Below are 24122 nucleotides of genomic sequence, written 5' to 3'. Positions count from 1 at the left end.
TATCTTTCTTAGCATCTTCATGCCCCTCCACTGGGCTGAGTAGTTAATGGGTGACTAGGAAGGAGAAAATAAGAGTATTTTAAAATGTGTTCCAAGACCGCCATCATGTAAAATTGCATTCAATTTTTAACCCTCGAGTATCTGATTACTTTTACAAAGACCAAAAAGCAAAAAATACTGTGCTTTCTTCTGTAACATTGACCAAATAAAAAAATTCTTAATATCTTTATATAGTTTGGCAAAATGAAATTGGTTAGTTATCTTGCCATATCTACTGAAATCTTAAATCATTCACACACCTGAGATGAGATTCTCAAGACACATGCACAGCAACACTTATGAACCTCTCAACAGGTCAAAACACTCAACATGTGACTCAAAAATAGGTAGCCTCAAACAGAGAACACATTTATAAAAACTGGATTTTATAGAAAAGCTTTTTGTGTTTCTTTTGTGTGTGTGTTTTAAATAAGATGGCTTTTGAGTTAAATCTCATACCCACTTAAACTGTAACTGGACAGTACATTTTACTTCTAGTTACTAGAAGACATTTCTTTCAAACAAATTGGGGTAAAATGGAAAGGAGACTAGAGCTATTCTTTAGGTCCACCCTGCTCCTGCCCTCTTTAAAAGTAAAACTGATTAAGTCAAACAAGATTTTTAAACCAAATTAAAGGGACACAGGACAGTAAAGACAAAACACTATTTTTAGTTTGCTTGTTTTTTCTTTAAAAAAAAAATTAGTCCCCTTCTAATAAGAGTTTCCATACAGCTTACCTAACACCTTAACAAGAAAAGAGAACACAACAGGAAGGAAGAGGACACAGCACCATAGTTTCAAACATTCACATACAAAAACAAAACAGCCATCACAGATACAGTAAGACCAAGTTTCCCAAAAGACAGGGACAAGTCCCAGTGCACAAAGGAAATATAATTATTTATTTGAACAAAAACAAGATGGAAGATCTGGTTAGGCTAGGATGGACAAGGAAGTGCTAACTCCTCGTACTACAAGGAGGAATGGGACTTCTTTATGAAAAAGCAAAAAAGAGTAAGCAAGCCCCCAAAAGGATTTTTGACACAGGAACTCTGTCATATGCTGCTGGTAACAGTAAATATATATATATTTATATATTCATATATGTATATTAAAAAAGGAAAAATAATCTATTTTTAGAACAGTCAGTAGTCAGAGACATTTAGAAAAAAGTAAAAACAAGTCCTTTTTTCTTTTTAAAAAAATGGATTTACTAAAACAACTTCATCACCCAGAGGTCCTACAATCCCACATCCTCTGATGAAGCCATGGTGTTATTCAACAGCATCTGGTGTGGACCACAATCAGAACTGTCAGTATTGGAAACAGCAGACACTGGCATCGGGGCTGCAAGGCAAAATGTTATTTGCTGGTCTTGTTCATGGCCATGCCTGAAGCCTGGTGGTATCTAGTATACTTGTGAATGAAGGTTTCCCCCAAAAGCATGCATCTCTGTGGCTCAGTAAAACATTAGCTTGTCTTCTTTTCTTTTGCAGAAGCCTGGATCCATGGATCTGCTCTGCTCTAAAATATAGATCCAAGACAGCAAGACTTCTCTAAGGAAAAAAAGGTTCCTTGCCTTGAAATAAGAAAAGCTCTTCTTCCCGGAATACAATCTAGTCAGATTTCTTAACTACAAGACATCCTCCTTGGGAAGATAAGGTGATCTGCCTCTCATTTGGGGTTTTCTTCTTGGTACAAACAAGCACAAGTAGCTGAGGTCTAGACTGTGCTACTATCCCATGACTTCTAACAGGAGTTAACTCTGGCCCTGTTCCTCTCCTAGTTGTATTTGTAGGGCACTAAATGCCAAGTAATAGTGGAGAAAGTGGTACTCTGACTCCTTCGTAACTATCCTAACAAAGGAGAGCCACATAATCAGCACCTCAGATGGTGCTGCCTCTAGGTGATAAACCTCTAACTAATACCAACTGGCCATTAAGACACATCTTGCATTCCCTGATGGCACACCAATGTATTAAACCCAACCAACCACCCAAGAGGTCAATCAAATGTCTGGCCTTAATGTAACAAACCATACTCAACAGACATGAACTGAAACACTGGCTGCTGTACCAAAGAAGACACCCTCTGCACAGACGTGTTGATAGAGAATGTAGATCACACAGTCCATGCAAAGAGGAAGTCAGCTACAAGGACTTTCTCTGAAGGCCATTCGTCTTTGGAAGCAACACTGTGAGTGGATCTAAACCACTCAATTTTATGACTGAGATCTTAAATGTGGTCCATTTTCCCCATGTCCCAAACTAACTTAGTATATGCTAACTGGTCTCCTTAAGATCCTCCATCGGTAGTTTGTAGCTCATTATGAAGGAAGGAGCTGGTGCTTGACCTGGGCTATCTGGCCCCTGCTTCTTTGCACAGTTTATACAGATGTAATCTTCATTTTCAGCCATTTCTGGAGATACTCCCACACAAACTTGATGAAACCACTCATCACAGCCACCATCACATTGTACCCAGTCTACCTGTAGGAGACAAGATTGAGAAATGTTTAGGTTATATAATCATTAAGCCTAAAATAAAAGCAAACCAAAGAGCTTTCTTGTTTAAATGACAGCAACAATTGGGATGTCCAGAGACAGACAATGACTTCTTATGGGGTTCTTTTTTAAAGAAAGGAGGTGGGAAGCTAATACCTCAAAAAGTATATTTTACCATAGTATGTCCACAAAATTAGGCCTGTTAGGTACTCCATTACCTCATAAATACCTGAGACTCCGTGGAAGGCAGAAACATGAGAAAAACTTGACAAAAAAGGAACTAATAGAGCAGCCAAGTAGTTTTAGCTGGTATTAACAATTTCTAGGCAATGCAATTATCAATCAAGAAAGGAAGAGTACAATGTGAAGGCAATCCTGTGTATTAGTTTTATTTCAAAGAGATAAGCCAAAGTACTAAGAGCATTAAATACCTTTTTAGAAAAGCAGTCACATAGGCCACTTTTAAAACTAGTATTTTTTATTCTTCTCTTCTTCTGTTATAAATACAACTCCCTATAAAAAGTTAGCAAATATCAGATAAATACAAATTAACCAATTAAAAAGGTCAAAGACACAGGTCAATAGATCACTCTGGGGTTAAAATTAAAGTCTGGATAACTGTTAGGTCATTGGCAAATGCCAGGCAAACTTTGACCATTCAGAGAATCTATGTATCTATATATATAAAAGGCTAATATGCAAAGGGTCCCCTCAGGAGTTCAACTGGGAGACCAGGAATTCAATTGCTTGCTATGATGTGCGCTGACCACCAGGGCACGGTGTGAAACGAAGCAAGGCCCCAGCAGCTGGCAGCTGGGGAAAGGAGGCCCCAGCCGGAAGGCCCCAATCAGCCCTGATCATTGGCCAGGCCTAGGGACCCCTACCCGTGCACAAATTTCATGCACCGGGCCTCTAGTATTGTGATAATAGTAGGAGGTTAGAAAGGCACTATCATTTGGTGACTTTAATTAAGCCTTGGACCTAGAATTAAAAATAAGGTGATTTTGGCTTTTTATATTTGGAGGGTGATTGTGGTAGTTTTTAAAGCTGATTCCATGGCAGATATAGTACACACTACAAAAGTTGATCATTTCACTTGGCAACATAGGAAGCCACTTAAAACAATGAGCTTTGGCCCTAGCTGGTTTGGCACAGTGGATAGAGCATTGGCCTGGGGACTGAAGGGTCCCGGGTTCGATTCCGGTCAAGGGCACATGCCTGGATTGTGGGCTCGACCCCCAGTAGGGGGTGTGCAGGAGGCAGCCCATCAATGATTCCCTCATCATTTATGTTTCTATCTCTCTCTCCCTCTCCCTTCCTCTCTGAAATCAATAAAGATATATATATATTTTTTAAAATGGGCTTTGCCTGATATCAGAGCAAAGTAAGGCATATGAAGAGATTAAATAAGTACCTCAATACAGCTTATGAAAAAGAACAGAGGAAGGTTTTGGCTAGGTAAAGGAGTTTCAAGTAAAGTGAGCAGTTTTCAAAATTAGTTTCCATGTACTATAAAAAAAATTATCAAAACTATGATAGTCATGTTAGTAGTTTCAGGGTTATAATAAAGGGTGGGAGAAATTATTTGTTAAAATATTTTTTTTTTAGAGAGTGGAGGGAGGGAGTAAGGGGAGAGAGAGAAACATCCATGTGAGAGAGACCCATCGATTGGTTGCCTCCCACATGTGCTCTGACCAGGGCTGGGGATCAAGCCTGCAAACGAGGTATGTGCCCTTGACCAGGAATCGAATTCAAGACCTTTGGTCCACGAGCTGACACTCTAACACTGAGCAAAACCAGCCAGGGCTCAAAATAATCTTTCTGCTTTCATTGTTCCTATTTTAGAGTTTTAGAGCTTAGTAAACTACGCTGTGTAGTGTAAAGATTACTGAATTCAGTCAGAAGTTCTGAGGTGCATAATTTGAGGCAAGTCATTTAATCTCATTAAGGCTCAATTTCCTCATCAGCAAAAATGGAGATTACATCTTTATAGGATATTTTCAAGATCAAATGAAATAACGTATAGCAAAACACCTAGTTACTGCCTGGGATCCTGGAGGCACTTTTTAATATCAGTTTCATGGCTCTACTCATTATATCCTAACTTTCACAAAACTACTGCATCTTGAAATAACTGCCTGCAGCAGCACACCTTAAAATGTGTAGACCACTTGCATCAGAATCACCTGTTGTGTTTTGTTAAAAGTGTAACTGAAACCCATCCCAAACCCAAAAACTCAGAATATCTTGGGGATACAAACCAGAAGACAACATTTTCAATCAGCCCCAAGGGAATTCTTACATAGTCTAAATTTGATGATCACCGGTACTTTGTGACACTGCTTTCTGTAAATTAGAGCAACTTAACAATTTCTTCCTAAAATAAATTCTGGGTTTTTTTCTGTGATTGTTTGTATAATATTAGCTTCAGAAGCTGGAAATAAAGAAAATAATTGATCAAAATGTTCCTATTGTGGCAAAATATATCAGAGATAGAAAAGGGAGATGATGACTTCTGTGCAACAAAATAGAAATAAAGGTCCTGCAAGCAAGTGAAGGTTTATAAAGTGCTAATTTAGTAGTAGGTGAACTTGGGATAAGTGTTTTGGCTATTTGGAGCTGGTATAGGTAATTGGGAAGATAAATTGTGTTTCTTTGGGCTGCCCAGATTTGAGAGATTATGCCACCCTGAGCAAATAGATAACTCTTACTTCTATCTCCAAACCTCTTAATCCAGTCTAGTCCCATTCATGATAATCCATAGGATAAGAAGTTGCCAATTTATCCATATTTTCTAAGAAAAGTGGTCTCATGTCTTTTAAAACCTAGTTCTACACTACACTCACTGGCTTCCAGTTTCCCAAAATTAAATCTATCATCTCTCCCAAATAAGGAAGACAACATTTTCCCTTTGTAATTTTGGCTGGAGGTCCATTCCTAGGCCTACCTCTCGCGCCGAATTCCAAGAGCATATAAGTTTTCTTAAGATATTCATTGGTACACAGATGCTCTCCCAGGCTACACGTTATATTAGCAATTTACCCTGGTAATCTAGCAGGGAAAAAAACAGTCCTTTTTTCACTAATATCTTTTTATCACATTCATCTACTAACAATCAAATTCAATTTGTATGAAAAGGCCCACAGGATCATAAAGCAAACTCAAGTTTGGAATGTCAACAGAATCTACAAATGATTTTGACACATGAGGGATAGACTATGTAGTAGTCTGAAAACTCAAGAACACAAAATTTGGCTAACTATATATTAAGTTCTCATAGTCATTTCCCCTTTCATTATTTCTGGAGAATGCATTTATCAAATTATAAAAATAATTACTTAAAAACTTCATAGCTATAAGCTGTTTAAGTATTAATAGGAGATTTAACATTACAGAACAAATAGGTTATTAGATTTGGATTTTTGAAACTGTGTTTAAAAGAGAAATATATTAAATTGACAAAATAATGTAAGTTTGACACTTCATGTTTTGCTATATGGATACATATTTATACTTATGAAAAAATATTTGGCATATTATATTTTGTTCATTTTTTAGAGCATATTACTCCAATGAGAAAGGGGGGGGGGGGGGCGGTGTGCCTAGTGATTTAGTGATATTCTTAGCTCAGTTACCCAACTGAGCTTTTGCCATTTTGGCATTCAATCTGTTTTGTACCAAAGTTCCTTGCAAAAATCAGATTTGAAAAATTTTTAAATCCTCTTAATTAAGTACAACATAACATATCTTCATCACACTTGTATATGATTTTTTGGTGCTCTGAGCATTAAATGAATGGATTCTCTCAGTCTGCCAAAGATTGATGAGTTTCCCAAGACATAATTTCAGTGCTAAGCTAGGAAAGTTGCAAGTTAAGTTAGAACATGATGGGACAAAGGTTTTTAAATAAATAAACTATTCTGATATTTCCCCTTTCTCTTTCTAAAACATCTTAAAATTGAGGCTAGGTAACCTTTCAGTGTTTCCTCAATCTGCACATTTGGGGGAAAAAGTAATAATTATTGGTTAGAGAAATTGTAAATAGAGAAACCAAGATGGCGGCATCGGTAAACACCTAAACTGCTGCCTCGCACATCAATTTCAAAACTACAACTAAAAGACAAAACCGACATCATCCAGAACCACAGGAAGGCTGGCTGAGTGGAAAATCTACAACTAGGAGGAAAGAGAAAAGCACACTGAGACTCAGAGGAGCTGCAGCAGGCAGAGGTACCGAGGCGCACGCGCGGAGAGGGCTGGCAACTGAGTGCGCGGCTGGCTTTCTCAAGCGGGAGGGAGACAAAAAGCTCCTGACTGCACTGAACTCCAGTTCCGGACGAGACTCTGGGGACCCAGACTCATTCCGGGAGAAACTGGACTGTCTGGCAGTGGGTGGAACTCGAGGGCGGCTTTCTCTCAGAGGTGCTTGCAGCGATTACCACGGGACACTGAGACACAGGGGCCTATTAGGGCAGGGCTGACGGGAAACCAATGCTGTCTGCTCTGCTCTGAGACTCCGCCCAATCCAAGCTGAGCACAGAGGCTTTTGCAAGTCTTGTCTCATAAGGGTGTCTACAGCACATAAATTCTCCCAGCGTAGACACAGCTGATCCTCACAGCCAATTGGCCTGGAGGTCAATTCCTCCCAGTGATACCAACAACAATCAAGGCTTAACTACAACAAGACTGTGTACACAGCCCACAAAGGGGTGCACCAAGAGTGTCCACCTCAGGTAACTGGGGAGGCTGAGCCACTGGGACCTATAGGACACCTAGCAAATAAAGCCACTCTATCAACTCAGGGAAGCAGCCAAAATGAGGAGACAAAGATACAGATCACAAATGAAAGAAATAGAGGAAAGCAAACAACTGGATATAGAGTTCAAAACTACGGTTATAAGGTTTTTCAAGAATTTTCTAGAAGAGGCCGATAAGTTTAGTGAGACCCTCGAGGATATGAAAAAGGACCAACTAGAAATTAAGCATACACTGACTGAAATAAAAAATATTATACAGAGATCTAACAGCAGACTAGAGGATCACAAGAATCAAGTCAAAGATTTGAAATACAAAGAAGCAAAAAACACTCAACCGGAAAAGCAAAAAGAAAAAAGAATCCAAAAATATGAAGACAGTGTAAGGAGCCTCTGGGACAACTTTAATCATACCAACATCAGAATTATGGGGGTGCCAGAAGAAGACAGAGAGCAAGATACTGAAAACCTATTTGAAGAAATAATGACAGAAAACTTCCCCCACCTGGTGAAAGAAATAGACTTACAAGTCCAGGAAGCGCACAGAACCCCAAACAAGAGGAATCCAAAGAGGACCACACCAAGACACATCATAATTAAAATGCCAAGAGCAAAAGACAAAGAGAGAATATTAAAAGCAGAAAAGAATATTAAAAGCAAAGAGAAAAACAGTTAGTTACCTTCAAGGGAGCACCCATACGATGTCAGCTGATTTCTCAACAGAAACTATGCAGGCCAGACGGGAGTGGCAAGAAATATTCAAAGTGATGAACAGCAAGAACCTACAACCAAGATTACTCTACCCAGCAAAGCTATCATTCAGAATTGAAGGTCAGGTAAAGAGCTTCACAGACAAGAAAAAGCTAAAGGAGTTCATCACCACCAAACCAGTATTATATGAAATGCTAAAAGGTATTCTTTAAGAAGAGGAAGAAGAAGAAAAAGGTAAAGATAAAAATTATGAACAACAAAGTGACAACAAATACATATTTATCAACAAGTGAATCTAAAAATCAAGTGAATAAAAAATCTGATGAACAGAATAAACTGATGAATATAATAGAATCGGGCATAGAAAGGGAGCGGACTGACAATTCTCGGGGGGAGAGGGGTGTGGGGGGTGCTGGAAGAGACTGGACAAAAATCGAACACCTATGGATGAGGACAGTGGGGTGGGGGTAAGGTCAGAGGGTGGGGTGGGAACCGGGTGGAGGAGAGCTATGGGGGAAAAAAGAGGAAGAATTGTAATAATCTGAATAAAGATTAAATAATTTTTAAAAATGAGAAAAAAGTAAAAAATAAAATTGTTTTAGCAAAAGAAAAAGAAAAATTATAAATATACACTTACCTAAATATAAACAAACCCTGTTATTTTTTTACTGCATGATATTTTAAAGAAGACAGACTTCCCTAAAAATCGTTCTTTTCTTGTTATCCTTTTGTTCTGAAGATGTGTGCCATACATTAATTTGGTCTTAGAGAAACACTATACTTCAAATTGAGAAAGTTGTAAAATTCTTTTCACAGCTTGTAAAGAAATATAACTTTTATGTATTAAAACAGGTATTAAGCCCTGGTCAGTTTTGCCCAGTTCTTAGATCATTGGCCCACAGACCAAAGGGTTCCGAGTTCGATTCCTCAGCAAGGACATGTACCTTGGTTGCAGGTTTGATCCCTGCTCCGGTCAGGGTGCATGCGGGAGGCCACCAGTCGATGTCTCTCTCACATCATCTATTGTTTTTTCTCTTTCTCTCTCCCACTCCTCCCTCCCTTCCAATCTCTCAAGATCAATGGAAAAAATATCCAAGGGTGAGGATTAATTAAAAAAGACAAAACTGGTATCAGGAACAAACTTGAAGAATCACAAAAATTGCACAACAGCAAGGATAGGCAAAATGTTTAAAATCTGAAATAATGTTTAAAATTAAACACATTACAGAAATACAATATTTACTGTTTCTTTTATGTAAGGCACACACTGCTCACCTTTGTATATGCTTTAACAGTTTAAAATAGATATTTTCATTCAGCGGCGTGGCTCAGTGGTTGAGCGTCGACCTATGGACCAGGAGGTCACGGTTCGATTCCCGGTCAGGGCATACGCTCGGGTTGTGGGCTCGATCCCCAGGGTGGGGCATTCAGGAGGCAGCCGATCAATGATTCTCTCTCATTATTGATGCTTCTATCACTCCTTTCCCTCTCCCTTCCTCTCTGAAATCAATAAAAAATAAAATAAAATAGACATTTTCTCTGAATATTAAATCTCCTTTTACTCCATCATAATGTACGTAACTTTCTTATAATGTTAGGAGCAAATCTTAGGGCTCATTTAATAATAATGATCACATCTTTTTTACTTTTTTAAATCTAAACCCGAGGATATGTTTGTGTGTGTGTGTGTGTGTGTGTGTGTGTGTTTAATTGATTTTAGAGAGAGAGGAAAGGGGAGAGAGAGAAACATCAATGTGAGAAACATTGATTGGCTGCCTCCCGCATGTACCCTGACTGGGGATTGAACCCTGCAACCTGAGTATGTGCCCTGAGTTGGTGTACAGGATGTTGTTCCAACCAACTAAATCAACCAGCCAGGGCAATAATGATCACATCTTAACATTTACATTGCATTTTTGGTTAACAAGTACTTTCATAGGGATTACCTCACCTATTCTCTTATAACCCTGAGAATAAGCAAGTTAATTAAAAAATTTTATGCTCTAGCTGGTGTGGCTCAGTTGGTTGGGCGTCTTGCTGTGCACCAAAAGGTTACCAGTTCAATTCCTGGTCAGGGCACATACCCAGGTTGCGGGCTAGATCCCCGGAAACCGATGGATGTTTCTCTCTCTCCCTCTCCTTTCCTCTCTCCCTCAAAACCTATTTTTAAAAAGGTATTAAAAATTTTTTATAACAGATGCAAAAAAACCCACAAAACACCTGTGTGCAGTGTTTATATGCTACAGGAAGATAACAGGGATAACAATAGATGAACTAAGCCATATTTAAAATGCTGAGCAGAGCCCTGATCGGTTTGGCTCAGTGGATAGAGCGTCCGCCTGCAGACTCAAGGGTCCCAGGTTCGATTCCGGCCAAGGGCATGTACCTTGGTTGCGGGCACAACCCCAGTGGGAGGTGTGCAGGAGGCAGCTGATCAATGTTTCTAACTCTCTATCCCTCTCCCTTCCTCTCTGTAAAAACATCATTAAAATATATTTAAAAATAAAATAAAATAAATAAAATGCTGAGCAGAGAGGAAAGAGATTATTAAATGAAAAGGAGGGGGAAAAAAAGAGAGGGTAAAAAAGATTCATGGTAGATTTAAACACTGTAAGGATAAAAGGAAAGCTTGAAAAAGAAATACCATATTTTGGTGACTGCCATACAATTAAAGAGAAAGAAAAAAAAGTTTTTGCCAACACTGAGCTGCTAATACCCAAAGAGAAACAGCCTTTCAGCAGCCTCTTTAATAAACAAATTCAGATGAGAATAAGTTCAAAATAAAAGACAAAAACAATGCACACATATATAATGTACCTATTAAAATGTTTATAGTATATAAAAATGCTTATGAAATTAATAAAGATATAAAAGTTAATACAGTATGACATGCTATAAAACAAACTATATAAAAAGGATTAGAAGGAAACACAAAAATTTTTATAGTTACTATCTTTGGAAAGTCAGACTATGGGCTATGTTTTACTATATAAAACTTTAATAAGTATAATTTAAATATAAATGTTATTGAGTTTTGAAATGTGTTTTTGTATTTACATCTCAATTAATGGTGGGGTAAGGATTTTACTAGTACAATAGCTCTGAGGGGGCAGGTAACCAAGGTTCTACTTTTAATTTTGCCACTAATTAGCTCTGTGACATTGGTCAACATCATTTATCTTCACTGAGTTCTGGTTTCATTGTTTATAAAATAAAGAATCCTGGGTACAGTGACCTCTTCAAGCTCTAACACTGATGCAGTTGTATTTACTCTGTTCATATATTCAAATTGAAGAGCTATTAAATCTCTAAATACCAAGTGATGTAATGAACATAAAATTAGAACTATGAATTTACTAATTATCTTGATGTGAACCATACAGATGCCTCTAGTCATTTTATGAACTGAGATTTTTCATAAAGTCCATTTATGTTTCTCAGAACATCAATATTACTTAAAGAATGGCCAATACACATAATTATTATACTTAAAACTTAGGACTAAAATTTTTAAAACATTATCTTTAAAGGTCTTAATTATTTTTTTACAAGGGACTTCAAAAAATAATATTCCACTGAGGAGAGTACAATAGGCCTGAGTGTAGATAAGACACGGGCCAAAAAGGGAAGACTTAACCCCTAAGCTTTATGTCGTTAGAACAAATCCTAATGCAATTTGCTAGAACTCTTAGAATACTGGCCCAGGATTTTCTCAGGCCACTGTGGCTAACAAACAAGATATTTAGTTCTCCAAGTCACCCTATAGGGAAGGCATAAGACACTTTTGAACTTTTTATGCCAATTGCATATGAAATGTATTGCTGTTCCGGGTAATCACATAGCTCCCCTCTGCTCTTCTCATTATGTTCACTAAATATATGATTTTTAAAACACAACATTTCTTCTACTAATCACATTGATCTAAGAGCCTCATATTTTAAAACACTTTACAGAAACTATAGAAAACATTTTGTTGGAAGCCCAAACCCTGGGATCAAAAACAGACTCTCATTATATCAAACATTTCTTCACGCCTGTTGCTCTTTTTTGTCCCCTCTCACACTTAACTACACCCCATTGAACTCACCTTATCCTTGCAAGGCCTTTGACAGTTTTGTGCTGCACACACGGCATTCTCATCATCAGATTCCTCTGCTCCTGACCAGTCATACTTTGAGGGGATGTCCAGCACTTTTCTTTCTCTCTTCTTCTCAGTATTCTCTTTCACAAGTTCAACTTTGGCTGCAGCAGCCTTCTCCTTCTTTTTCTTTCTCTCTTCTTCTTTTGCTAGTTTCTTGGCCAGTTTGTTCAGCTCCTTCGCTTTTTCTGCACTTAATTTTAATTTCTTCTTTTTAGGTTTATCCATTTTCTTTAACTCTTTGGACTTCTGTTTTCCTTCTCCAAAAAGTTGTTCTACCTTTTCTAGCTTCCGTTTCCTTTTCTTCTCTGAAGAGTCCTTTCCTTTTATTTTTAATGGTTTCTCCTCTATGCTGTCATCCTTCAAAAATATAAAATTAGAAACAATTTTTAAGCAAGACATTTAAAAACAGTTTTGTTCTCTTATGTGAGGTATCTTGATGTGTCAAATACATAGACAAATGTATAGTAGAGGTTACTGGGGGAGAAAGAAATGGGATTTATTGTTTAATGGGTCCAGTTTCTGTTTGGGCTATTTAAAAAAGTTCTGGAAATGGTGGTGATCACTGCACAACATTGTGAAGCAATCGCCCCGCAGATCAACTCTGATCACCGGCCAGGTCTAGAGACCCCACCCGTGCACAAATTTCATGCACTAGGCCTCTAGTATATTAATATAACCTGTAGCATCCATTTGAGATGAAATCATACACAGAAAGCTAAATGTACTAAATGTACATTAAATTATGTAATAACGTTTTTGGTTTTCATTTACTAGTACAATAGTTCTTCATTAATTCAATAAATTCTAGGTGGTTAAGAAGTTCTTAGAAATGTTATCAAAACATACAAAATTGTATCATGATCTCAATACAAAAGGTATGTAGTGACTTTAGCAAGAGCTAGAAAATAGTTGATATGACAAAGCAAAAAATATATTTTTCTTTTCAACTTGCAAATATTGTTGCTCTTATGTGCCAATGCAATAAATGTTAAAATTTTAATAGTAAAGGTCAAGGAGGCTGAAAAATAATTGAAAATATTGATCATTACCTAGGAAATAACACCTGAGCTAAGAAGCATATGATTTCTTTTATATGTGGTATATAAACTGAAACTCACAGACACAGACAGACAACAGCATGGTGGTTACCAAAGGGAAGGCTTGGGTGATAGGGTAGTAGTAAAGGATACAGGATAGAGAATTTTTCCACAAATTCAAGACTGGAAAATCTTTGATAAGAACCTAAAAATCTTCAGAATCCAAAAAACAACAACAACCCTCTGTATTATAAATGTCTAAGTCTATCACATTTTGACAAAATTTTTAACCTCTGAATACTTTATATTTCCTTACATGTAAAATAAAAGGATCAGATGAGATAATGAGTGTGAAGAAAGTGTTCTATAGACTGGAAAACATTATATTAGGCTACACCTGGGATCTGACTTCCAAACCAAAATCAAACTAAACTATAATGATTAGCAAATTATAATATGCTAAGTGAATCTTATGAACTATTGGTGACACTGCACCATTCCATTACATGGAAACAAATAATGAAAACAATATTAGAAATCAAATGCCAGAGTTAGAAATCAGGTCCCTCTGTTTTTACTACATGTGTGACCTTAGGCAAGTTTCCACCTCTAGGATCCCAAATTTCTTCACATGTAGAAGGGCTAAATACTTGCTCTCTATCCTTTTCACTCTCCCTTTCAGGATTATGGTGAGGATCGAATGAGATCATGGATATACAAACACTGTATATATTATAAATTGTTATGCAAGTATAATAGATGAATGTGGACTCTCCCTCTCTACTTCTATATAACCATTTCATTAGGAACCTTCATTTAAAAAAATAATTTTTTAATTCGTAACTAATTTTTATGTTTCAATTACAGTTAATGTACAATATTAGTTTTAGGTGTAAAACCCAGCAATTAGACATTTATATAACTTAGGAAGTGATCACTCTGAAGTGATCATCTGACACCATACATAGTAATTATATTTTTTACTTTATACTCTATGCCAGGGGTGGGCAAACTTTTTGACTCGAGGGCCACAATGGGTTCTTAAACTGGACTGGAGGGCCGGAACAAAAGCATGGATGGAGTGTTTGTGTGAACTAATATAAATTCAAAGTAAAGGAGCGGAGGGGAGAGCAAGAGAACCCTTCGCTCTTTCAGCTCTGTGGGCCGGATAGAATAGCCGAACGGGCCGGATCCGGCCCACAGGCCGTAGTTTGCCCACGGCTGCTCTATGCTGTACTTTATATCCCATGGACTTTCTGTAACTACCAATTCATACTTCTTAATCACTTTACCCCTTTCACCCCCAAACCCTTCTCATCTAGCAACCATCAAAACGTTCTCTGTATCTATGGGTCTATTTCTGTTCTGCACATTCATTTATTTTGTTTTTTAGATTCCACATATAAGTGAAATCATATGGCATTTGTCTTTCTCTGTCTGATTATTTCACACAGCACAGCACCATCCATGTTGTTGCAGATGTCAAGATTTCATTTTTTCTTTTTTTATGGCTGAGTCATTTCCCACTGTATATATGCACCACATTGTTATTCATTCTTCTGTTGATGGACACTTAGGTTGCTTCTATTACCTTGGCTACTGATAATGCTGCAATTAACATACAAATGCATGTCTTTTCAATTTAGTGTTTTGAGTTTCTTCAGATAAATACCCAGAAGTGAAACAGCTGGGTCCTACTTTGTCTCTATATAGTCTTTGCTTTGGTCTATTTTGTCTAGTAAAAGTATTAATACATCAGTTTTTATTTTCCTTTTCATTTCCATTGTCATGAAATATCCTTTTCCATCCCTTTTCTTTCAGTCTGTGTGTGTGTGTGTCTTTTGATTTGAAGTGAGTCTCTTATAGACAGCATATGTAAGGGTTTTCTTTTGTGATCCATTCAGCCACCATTTATTTTTTGGAGCATTTAACCCATTTCCATTTAAACTAATGGTTGATAGATGGTTGTTGTTTTTTTAATATATTTTTATTGATTTCAGAGAGGAAGGGAAAGGGAGGGAGAGATAGAAACATCAATGATGAAAGGGAACCATTGACTGGCTGCCTGCTCTACGGCCCCTACTGGGGATCGAGCCCGCAACCTGAGCATGTGCCCCTGACTGGAATGGATCCCTGGACCCTTCAGTCCCCAGGCCAATGCTCTATCCACTGAGCCAAACCAGCTAGTGTGACAGATGTATTTATTGCCATTTTATTGCTCATATTTTTGACCCTCCTCTTCCTTCTCCTTTAAGAAGATCCTTTAACATTGCTTGTAATATTGATTTGGTGGTGATAAATTCCATTAGCTTTTTTTTGTCTGAGAATCTCTTTATATGTCTTTCAATTCTAAATGATAGCCTTGTTGAATAATCTTGGTTGCAGATCCTTGTTTTCCATCACTTGGGATATTTCTTGCCAATCCCTTCTGGCCTGCAACGTTTCTTTTTTTTTTTTTTTTTTAATGAATCTTTATTTTTCAGATTATTACAATTGTTCCTCTTTTTTTCCCCCCTTAGCTCCCCTCCACCCAGTTCCCACCTCACCCTCTGCCCTTACCCCCCCCCCACTGTCCTCTTCCATAGGTGTACGATTTTTGTCCAGTCTCTTCCCGCACCCCCCACACCCTTTTCCTCCAGAGAATTTTCAGTCCACTCCCTTTCTATGTTCCTGATTCTATTATATTCACCAGTTTATTCTGTTCATCAGATTTTTTATTCACTTGGTTTTTAGATTCACTTGTTGATAGATATGTATTTGTTGCTCATAATTTTTATCTTTATCTTTTTCTTCTTCTTCTTAAAGAATACCTTTCAGCATTTCATATAATACTGGTTTGGTGGTGATGAACTCCTTTAGCTTTTTCTTGTCTGTGAAGCTCTTTACCTGACCTTCAATTCTGAATGATAGCTTTGCTGGGTAGAGTAATCTTGGTTGTAGGTTCTTGCTGTTCATCACTTTGAATATTTCTTTCCATTCCCTTCTGGCCTGCATAGTTTCTGTTGAGAAATCAGCTGACAGTCGTATGGGTACTCCCTTGTAGGTAACTAACTGTTTTTCTCTTTGCTTTTAATATTCTTTTCTGCTTTTAATATTCTCTGTCTTTTGCTCTTGGCATTTTAATTATGATGTGTCTTGGTGTGGTCCTCTCTGGATTCCTTTTGTTCGGGGTTCTCTGTGCTTCCTGGATTTGTATGTCTATTTCATTCACCAAGTTAAAGTTTTCCATCATCACTTGAAGTTGTCCCAGAAGCTTCTTAACCTATTATTTTTTTTTTCTTTTTGCTGTTCTGATTGGGTAATTTTCTGCTTCCTTATCTTCCAAATCACTGATTGGATCCTATGCTTCATCTACTCTACTGCTGATTTCTTGTAATGTATTCTTAATTTGTTATTGTAGTCTTCATTTCTAACTGGTTCTATTTTATGTTTCCTATCTTTGTTGAAGTTCTCACCAAGATCCTTGAGTATCCTTATAACCAGTGTTTTGAACTGGTAGATTGCTTATCTCATTTTGTTTAGTTCTTTTTCTGGAGTTTTGTTCTGTTATTTTATATGAGACATGTTTTTCTCCTCATTTTGGCAGCCTCCCCATGTTTGTTTTTATGTTTTAAGCAGAGCTTCTACGTCTCCAGGTCTTGGTAGAGTGGCCTTACATAGTAGGTGTCCTGTAGGACCCCCAGTGGCACAGACTTCACGGTCACCTAAACCAGTGGTTGGCAAACTCATTAGTCAACAGAGCCAAATATCAACAGTACGAATGAAATTTCTGTTGAGGGCCAATTTTTTTAAACTTAAACTTCTTCTAACGCCACTTCTTCAAAATAGACTCACCCAGGCCATGTTATTTTGTGGAAGAGCCACACTCAAGGGGCCAAAGAGCCGCATGTGGCTCGCAAGCTGCAGTTTGCCAACCACTGACCTAAACTATGCACTCCCGATGTGCTCCCCATATGGATTGTGTGCACCCTTCTGTTGTAGCTGAGTCCTAATTGCTGTTGGCATGTCAATGGGAGGGATTTTTCCCCCAGGCCAATTGGCTGCAAGGACTTTCCACAGCCACCATGGAGGACATGCTGTGCAGTGGCTGACCCCATGGAGTTGGACTCACTTAAGGAGAGCTCTAATGCCTGCTGAGTCCACCCCTTGGGTGTGCTGCTCATGGAGGTGGATGGTACTTCAGCATGATCTGAAGCAGTCCACTAGGTGCACTGGCTTTGGGGCCTACCAGGAGGTGCAAGCCAAGGTCAGCTGCCATCTGTGTCCTGCCAAGGATGACCTACAAAGCAATCTGCAAATGGCTGCTACATGTGCTGGGCTTGGGATGCCTAGAGCAGGCCAAGCTAAGGCTGGCTGCTTTAAACTAAGGCTGGCTGCCACTAGTGTCAAGCCTGGGGGCCACTTACCAAGAAGTATGAGGCATGCCAAGGTCAGAAGCTCCGTGAGAGATTTTACGAAAGTTGGTAGCATGAGCCAAGACTTGGTATGTTTCTTTTTTTAACAACAATATTTCCCCCTGCCTAACTTTTGGACCTTTGATTAACAGGAGTCTGGTCTAAGAAAACTGTTCTAAATTGATGATTTTCAGTAACCCCCTTTCTTTTTAGCAGAAATGGTCTATTTTCCCCAAAATTACATATCACATAAATTCTCAATAATGAAAACCAGAAAACAGAACTACTTTGGTTTCATTAGAAAGTAGGACAGCCAGAATACTACTCACTCAGCCATCTCGCCTTGCCAGCATTTATGGTTCTCCCAAGGAACTTGGGCATTCTAAATAGTTTTACAATCACTGTTTTAGTAGGCTTTAAATCCATACCTCCATGATATGCAGGAATCTGTCTTCAGAAGGTGGGTGTGTGGCCTGCAAAATCCGCCATATGTGTTGCGTTTCATCTAGAGATACTTCCAGGAGATCTCCAATCATCATAAGTTCTTCCAGCTGGGCTTTAGCTCCAGGTGACAACTCCAACACTGGAGGTTCTAAACTTCGGGGTACCAAAGGGCTCTTCCGTGGCTGCTTCCTTGGGGTGCTAGAACCTTTCCAAAAATTTATAAGACAAACTAAAAATGAAAACTATGAAAAATATGTAATGTTTCTAAAGTAAATAATTAGGGGAATGGTTCTTTCACTCCCAATAACTTAGACATTCTGATTGATTGCATCAGTATTAAAAGTGAAAATGAAATCTAAAACAAATACAGAACAAAAAGATCTAGAATTATAATACGCACTCTAAAATACTGGTTTAGAGTACAAAACTGGCTCCTTATTGTTTATCCTGTGACTGAAGGAAAAGGGGAATCTATAATAATAAAAGCATAATATACTAATTAGACCGGACGGCCGAATGACCTTCCAGGCGACATTCCAGACGACCTTCTGGACGAAGCTGGGGCTGCGAGGGCCGAGGCAAGGCAGGGCTGCAAGGGCCAAGCCCCTTGCACGAATTTTGTGCATCAGCCCTCTATTAGAAAAGAATCTCTTAACCCATGCTCTCTCTCCCTTTTAGAGGATACCAATAGATTAAGCATATACCTGCCCTACATCAGTGATTATTTTTCTAATGAACAGACAACAAACACAGCTGACCCTTGGACAGGCAAGTTTGAACTACACAGATCATGGCCCACTTATATATGGATAACTATGTCCACTTTAAAGCAGATTTTAAAAATTGGTGTATAAGTAGACCTGTGCAGTTCAAATTCAAGGGTCAACTGTTTTGTTTGTTTTTGTTAATCCTCAGCCAAGGATATTTTATTATTGATTTTTAGAGAGAATGGAAGGGAGGGAAGAAGGGAGGCAAAAAGGAGAGGGAGGGAGGGAATGGGAGACAGGGAGGGAGAAACATCGATGTGAGAGAGACACATCAATTGGTTGCCTCCCACGTGTGCGCTGTCCAGGGCCAGGGATCGAACCTGCAACCTAGGCATGTGCCCTTGACTGGGAATTAAACCCATGATCCTTAGGTGCACGGGCCAAGGCTCTACCACTGAGATACCCCAACCAGAGCAGGTCAACTCTATTTTTTATCTGAGACTGGGAATCTGCACAGGCTGGCTTAAGTTACATGCTAATTTTTGACTGCATGGTGAGTCAGTGCCCCTAACCCCTGCACTGTTCAAAGGTCAATTGTAATATGCTGTCCCATAAAATTCTAAATTTTACTATGAAGAGATGAACACCCTCCATTTTCCAGAGGTGTAACCTAAAGCAATGTGACTTACTTTCACTGGGAAAAAATGAACATAACAGAGAAGTTATATACAAAGAAAAGGAAAAACTTTCTAACAATTAAAGCTTTCCGAAACTGGAATGAATATTCTTTAAAAGCAGCAAGTTCCTTAAGAACTGGTAATTAACAAAAACAAACACAGGATAAATGATTCCTTATCAGAGATTTTGTAAAAATGAGAGATGGGACTAGATGACCTCTAAAGTTCTTCTAATTAGAATTCAATAATTCTATGTAAGTTTTCAGATTATCACCTAATGATAGAAAATGCAAATAGGGACATTTTCAGGTTCTAATAAAATTTTATGACAAAGGGGGATTCATAGTCTTAATACAATGGTTTTTTTCTCACTGGTTTCAGGCTAATCTTCTCCACACTGTTTTAAAGGGTAATACCTTGAGAACAGCTCTTAGAAGCAGAAGAATAAGCATGTTCTGCGCAGAATGAAGGAGCTGTCCACATGTGAGTGACCACCTCCTCAGACTTGATGGGAATCTCTTCATCACAAAAAAGATTGGGTTCCAGACTACTGGAGGACTTCACACTGGCTGTGTCCTGAAGAAGAAACAAAGAGGAGTATTATAAATTAGAACCACTTGTGGCTCTCAAAGTCTAAAATAATTAATATACATAATAATATTATGTATTAATAAACATTAATATATTAATATATTTATTACTTCAAAGAAAAAGTTTACAAACACCTGGTGTAGAGTCCTATCCCCAGCAACATAAAAATTATAAAAGAGTGAGACAGGAGAAAGACAAAAGCTTAATGACTAATATAACACCTGATTCTCCTTGTAGGGTACATGAGATTATCCTTAATTAAGCAGGATACTTAAAAGGTTTTATAACAGGATTCTGGAAGACAATGCCACTCACTGAAAATTTAAGGATAGCAGTTCATTATCTTCTTCCCTATTCAAACAAATTCTAAAAAGCAACAGACAGTACTCTAATTCCAGATGCTGCCTCTCCCTGACTAGAATTGGAATTGTCTTTTCTGACCTTGATTCTACTCATTTCATTGTAACTCAAGCAGGAAACTTTGTTAGGCTTTCAAAGTGGAAAGGATGGTGAACAGGAGATAATGAAGAAAAATAATAAGTAAAAAGAAAAAATTTAAAAAATTACTTCCCCAAGTGAAGTATGAAATGTGAAGAGGTACAATATTGACTTTGATAAGTTAAATTGTTAGCCCTAGAGGAAACACTGAAAAAATAAATAAAAGATATAAGAAACCAATAAAAAATAAAAGCGCAATAGAGGAACAAAAAAAAAAAGGGCTTAATAAAAAATAAATAGCAAGAGCCCAGCCGGCATGGCTCAGTGGTTGACAATAGACCTATGAACCAGGAGGTCACGGTTCAATTCCCAGTCAGGACACATGCCCAGGTTGCAGGCTCGATCCCCAGTGTGGGGCATGCATGAGGCAGTCGATCAATGATTCTCTCTCATCATTGATGTTTTTTCTCTCCCACTTCCTTCCTCTCTGAAATCAATAAAAATATATTAAATAAAAATAAATAGCAAGATGGCCAACTTAAACCTAACCATGTCAACAATTATATTAAATGTAAATAGACTAAACACCCCCAATGAGAAGACAGATGATGTTACTTAAAACACACACACAAAAAACAAGACTCAACCATATATTTTACAATTGCATATATATGCAGAATACAAACAAGAAAGGACCCTATTACATGCTATCTCAAGAGACACATTTTAAATATGAAGACACAGATAGAAGGAACCAAGATGGCGGCATAGGTAAATGCCGGTACTCACAGCATCCCACAACTATGTCAAAATTACAACTAACATACAGAACAACCATCATTCAGAACCACCTGAAAGCTAGCTGAATGGAAGTCCTACAACTAGAGAAGTAAAGAAGAAAGCACGTTGAAACTGGTAAGAGTGGTGAGGGCATGGATCGGGCTGGTCCAGCACCTACGTAGCTATTTTTATAATCCAGAGGGAGATCGTCCCTGCAGAGGCCACCGTGAGGAGCAAAGGGTCCCAGCCCCACACAAAACCCTCCCCACCCCCCAACCCAGGTTCCAGAGCTGGGAAGAAAAGTCCCCATAAATTCAGACTGTAAAAACTAGCAGGGATTGTGGCTGAGGGACACAGAGACTCAGGTGTTCCTCTTAAAGGGCCAGGCACAAACTTACTCGGACTCGATTCCTCTGAGCTCCAGCGCCAGGAGAAGTTAGGGGACCCAGACACATAAGAGGAAGAACTGGATTATCTGGCATCAGGGCAGGAACTTGGGAGCAGCTTGCTACCAGACAGAGGTGCTCACAGGGGTCATTGTTCCTAGGCCAAGAACTCCCCTGTCCTACGGCTGACTGGCAACCATATCTGGGTCCCCATCAACCTGGAATACAGTTTGCTCTGCTCTAGTGATTCTGAGACCCTGCCCAATCCCATTTGCAGCCCCACCCATGCTGTTTGCAGCAGCTTTTTGATAGGAATGGCTTGTCCTAGCTCAGGCTTCAGACTTTGCTAAATCTCTCAAAAAAGCTGCAGCTGGTGTCAGCATGCCCTAAATTTATCAATAAAAGGCCTAAGATCCAGCACCACCACCAGCCTGCCTTACTTCACAGCTGGGTCTCACCTGGGTATTTCCATACCCAATACAAATAGGAAGAATCTGCAGATCTCTCTGTAGCTCCTGCCAGGTGGCCCCAGGCAGTGGCTGATTCTGCACCTCCCTGGAGACCTTAGAGCCAGTGCACCTGATGGACAGCTTCAGACCATACCAGATTACAACTCCACACATCCACAAATGACACACCTAAGGGGCAGACTCAGTGAGCACCAAAGCCCCACTGAAACAAGTCCTGCTCCAAAGGGGTGTTTCCTGCACAGCAGCTCTCCCACTGTAGTCACAGCTGGTCCTCACAGCTAATTGGCCTGGAGGTCAATTCCTCCCAGTAACACCAACAGCAATCAAGTCTCAACTATAAGACTGCACTCAGCCCACAAAGGGCCGCACCTAGAGTGCCCAGCTCAAGTGACTGGGGAGGCTGAACAATTGGGCCCCTATAAGATACCTACTACACAAGGCCACTTTACCAATTCCAGGAGACACAGCAGCTCTATCCAATACATAGAAACAAACAGTGAAGCAGCCAAAATGCAGAGACAAAGCAACATGTCACAAATAAAACAAATGAAAGCTGGGCTCTTGCTATTTTTTTTTTTTTTGATAGAAAAATTTTATTTTATTTTTTTTATTTTTATTTTTTTTCAAATTTTTATTAAGGTATTATATGTGTACATATCTTACCATTACTTGCTATTTATTTTTTATTAAGCCCTTTTTTTTTGTTCCTCTATTGCGCTTTTATTTTTTATTGGTTTCTTATATCTTTCATTTATTTGTTTTTTCAGTGTTTCCTCTAGGGCTAACAATTTAACTTATCAAAGTCAATATTGTACCTCTTCACATTTCATACTTTTCCATATATTTTATTGATTTTTTTTTTTTTACAGAGAGAAAGGGAGAGGGAGAGAGAGTTAGAAACATCGATCAGCTGCCTCCTGCACACCCCCTACTGGGGATGTGCCTGAAACCAAGGTACATGCCCTTGACCAGAATCGAACCCGGGACCCTTCAGTCTGCAGGCTGATGCTCTATCCACTGACCCACACCGGCCAGGGCAACTCAGAGTGTTTTAGTTGTGATAACAGAATGACATACAAAATGAAGTAAACAATGCAAAGCATAAATCATCTGTTTTAAACATTTAAATACTACAATAAGATCAAATGACTGATTTGATTTTTCTACAAAATTATGTACTCTCCTTCCTAAACCAGTATGGGACTCTTCCTTAAGTCAAGACATTAAATTCAACCTATTTCAAGGATGAATTCATGGAGACATAACCAGGGGACATCAAAGGGAAAAATCACCAAGCCAAATGCAAATAAATTGGCAAATATAATTTTCATTACACTGTTCTATGGCAAAATACTCAAGAATATATAGTTTTTTTAATGCAAAAATATCTATATCCAGGTAACTTTTACTTTGAATTGCCATTAAGTCTTGCCACCATTCTTCCAGTTTTCAAACACATTGCTAACACTGTAAAATCCATAATGTCATTTTTCACGTTGTCAATACCCCTGGATCAAAAAAGAAACTAAGCTGAGACTCACATATAAATTTTACAGAAAAGGACTACTACTGCTTACACCCATATCAAACCATAGTTTTGATCCCTAGCCCTGAAGTCATGTAATACTTGTGATGTTTTGTATTTATAGGTTACCAATCTGCTTCCAAGCAAAGCCCATCCTATTTAGCAATTCTATAGTAGTGGTTGATTATTAATGTGCTAGAAAAATAATCCAAGTATTGGAGTCCTCTAAGTTATGGCAAACAGGCAATTCTAGTATTAAGTAACTAACTTATATGTGGCTTGGGCTGCATTTCCTTATAGCTGCTCCTGGTCATTCTATACAAACAAAGATGGTCATTAACTTCAGGGTAACTTCAAGGTACTCAGACCTTATTTTAACAGGGTAATTCAAGTTTCAACTTTTCTCAAGTCTTTATTTCATATAACTATAAATTTCCTCATTAAAACATCCCCTGAATCCATTTCTTTTTAAATCCTCATCTGAGGATATATTTATTGACTTGAGAGGAAAAAAGAAGGAGAG

The 24122-nt window shown here is 38.4% G+C and overlaps 1 protein-coding gene across 2 annotated transcripts in view; it reads right to left on the bottom strand.

The window, feature by feature from the left end:
- Positions 1 to 1238: 1238 nt before the first annotated feature.
- The window catches only part of KDM5A (lysine demethylase 5A), a 109239-nt gene continuing 86355 nt past the window's right edge, over positions 1239 to 24122 (bottom strand). The window contains exons 25-28 of one of the 2 annotated variants that reach the window (XM_080661401.1): positions 19826 to 19985; positions 18010 to 18230; positions 12097 to 12507; positions 1239 to 2529 (exon numbers count right to left, since the gene is read on the bottom strand). In XM_080661401.1, the coding sequence (XP_080517527.1) occupies positions 2323 to 2529; positions 12097 to 12507; positions 18010 to 18230; positions 19826 to 19985 (999 nt within the window). In that variant the 3' untranslated portion in view covers positions 1239 to 2322. Of the gene's footprint in view, positions 2530 to 9375; positions 9510 to 12096; positions 12508 to 18009; positions 18231 to 19825; positions 19986 to 24122 lie in introns of those variants that run through there. The other variant, XM_080661402.1, reaches the window with a different exon arrangement.

The sequence above is a fragment of the Plecotus auritus genome, assembly GCF_963455305.1.
Source record: "Plecotus auritus genome assembly, chromosome: 3".
NCBI classification, from domain to species: Eukaryota; Metazoa; Chordata; class Mammalia; order Chiroptera; family Vespertilionidae; genus Plecotus; species Plecotus auritus.
Note: the sequence above shows the minus strand (reverse complement) of the source record. Positions and strands in the feature narration are given on the sequence as shown.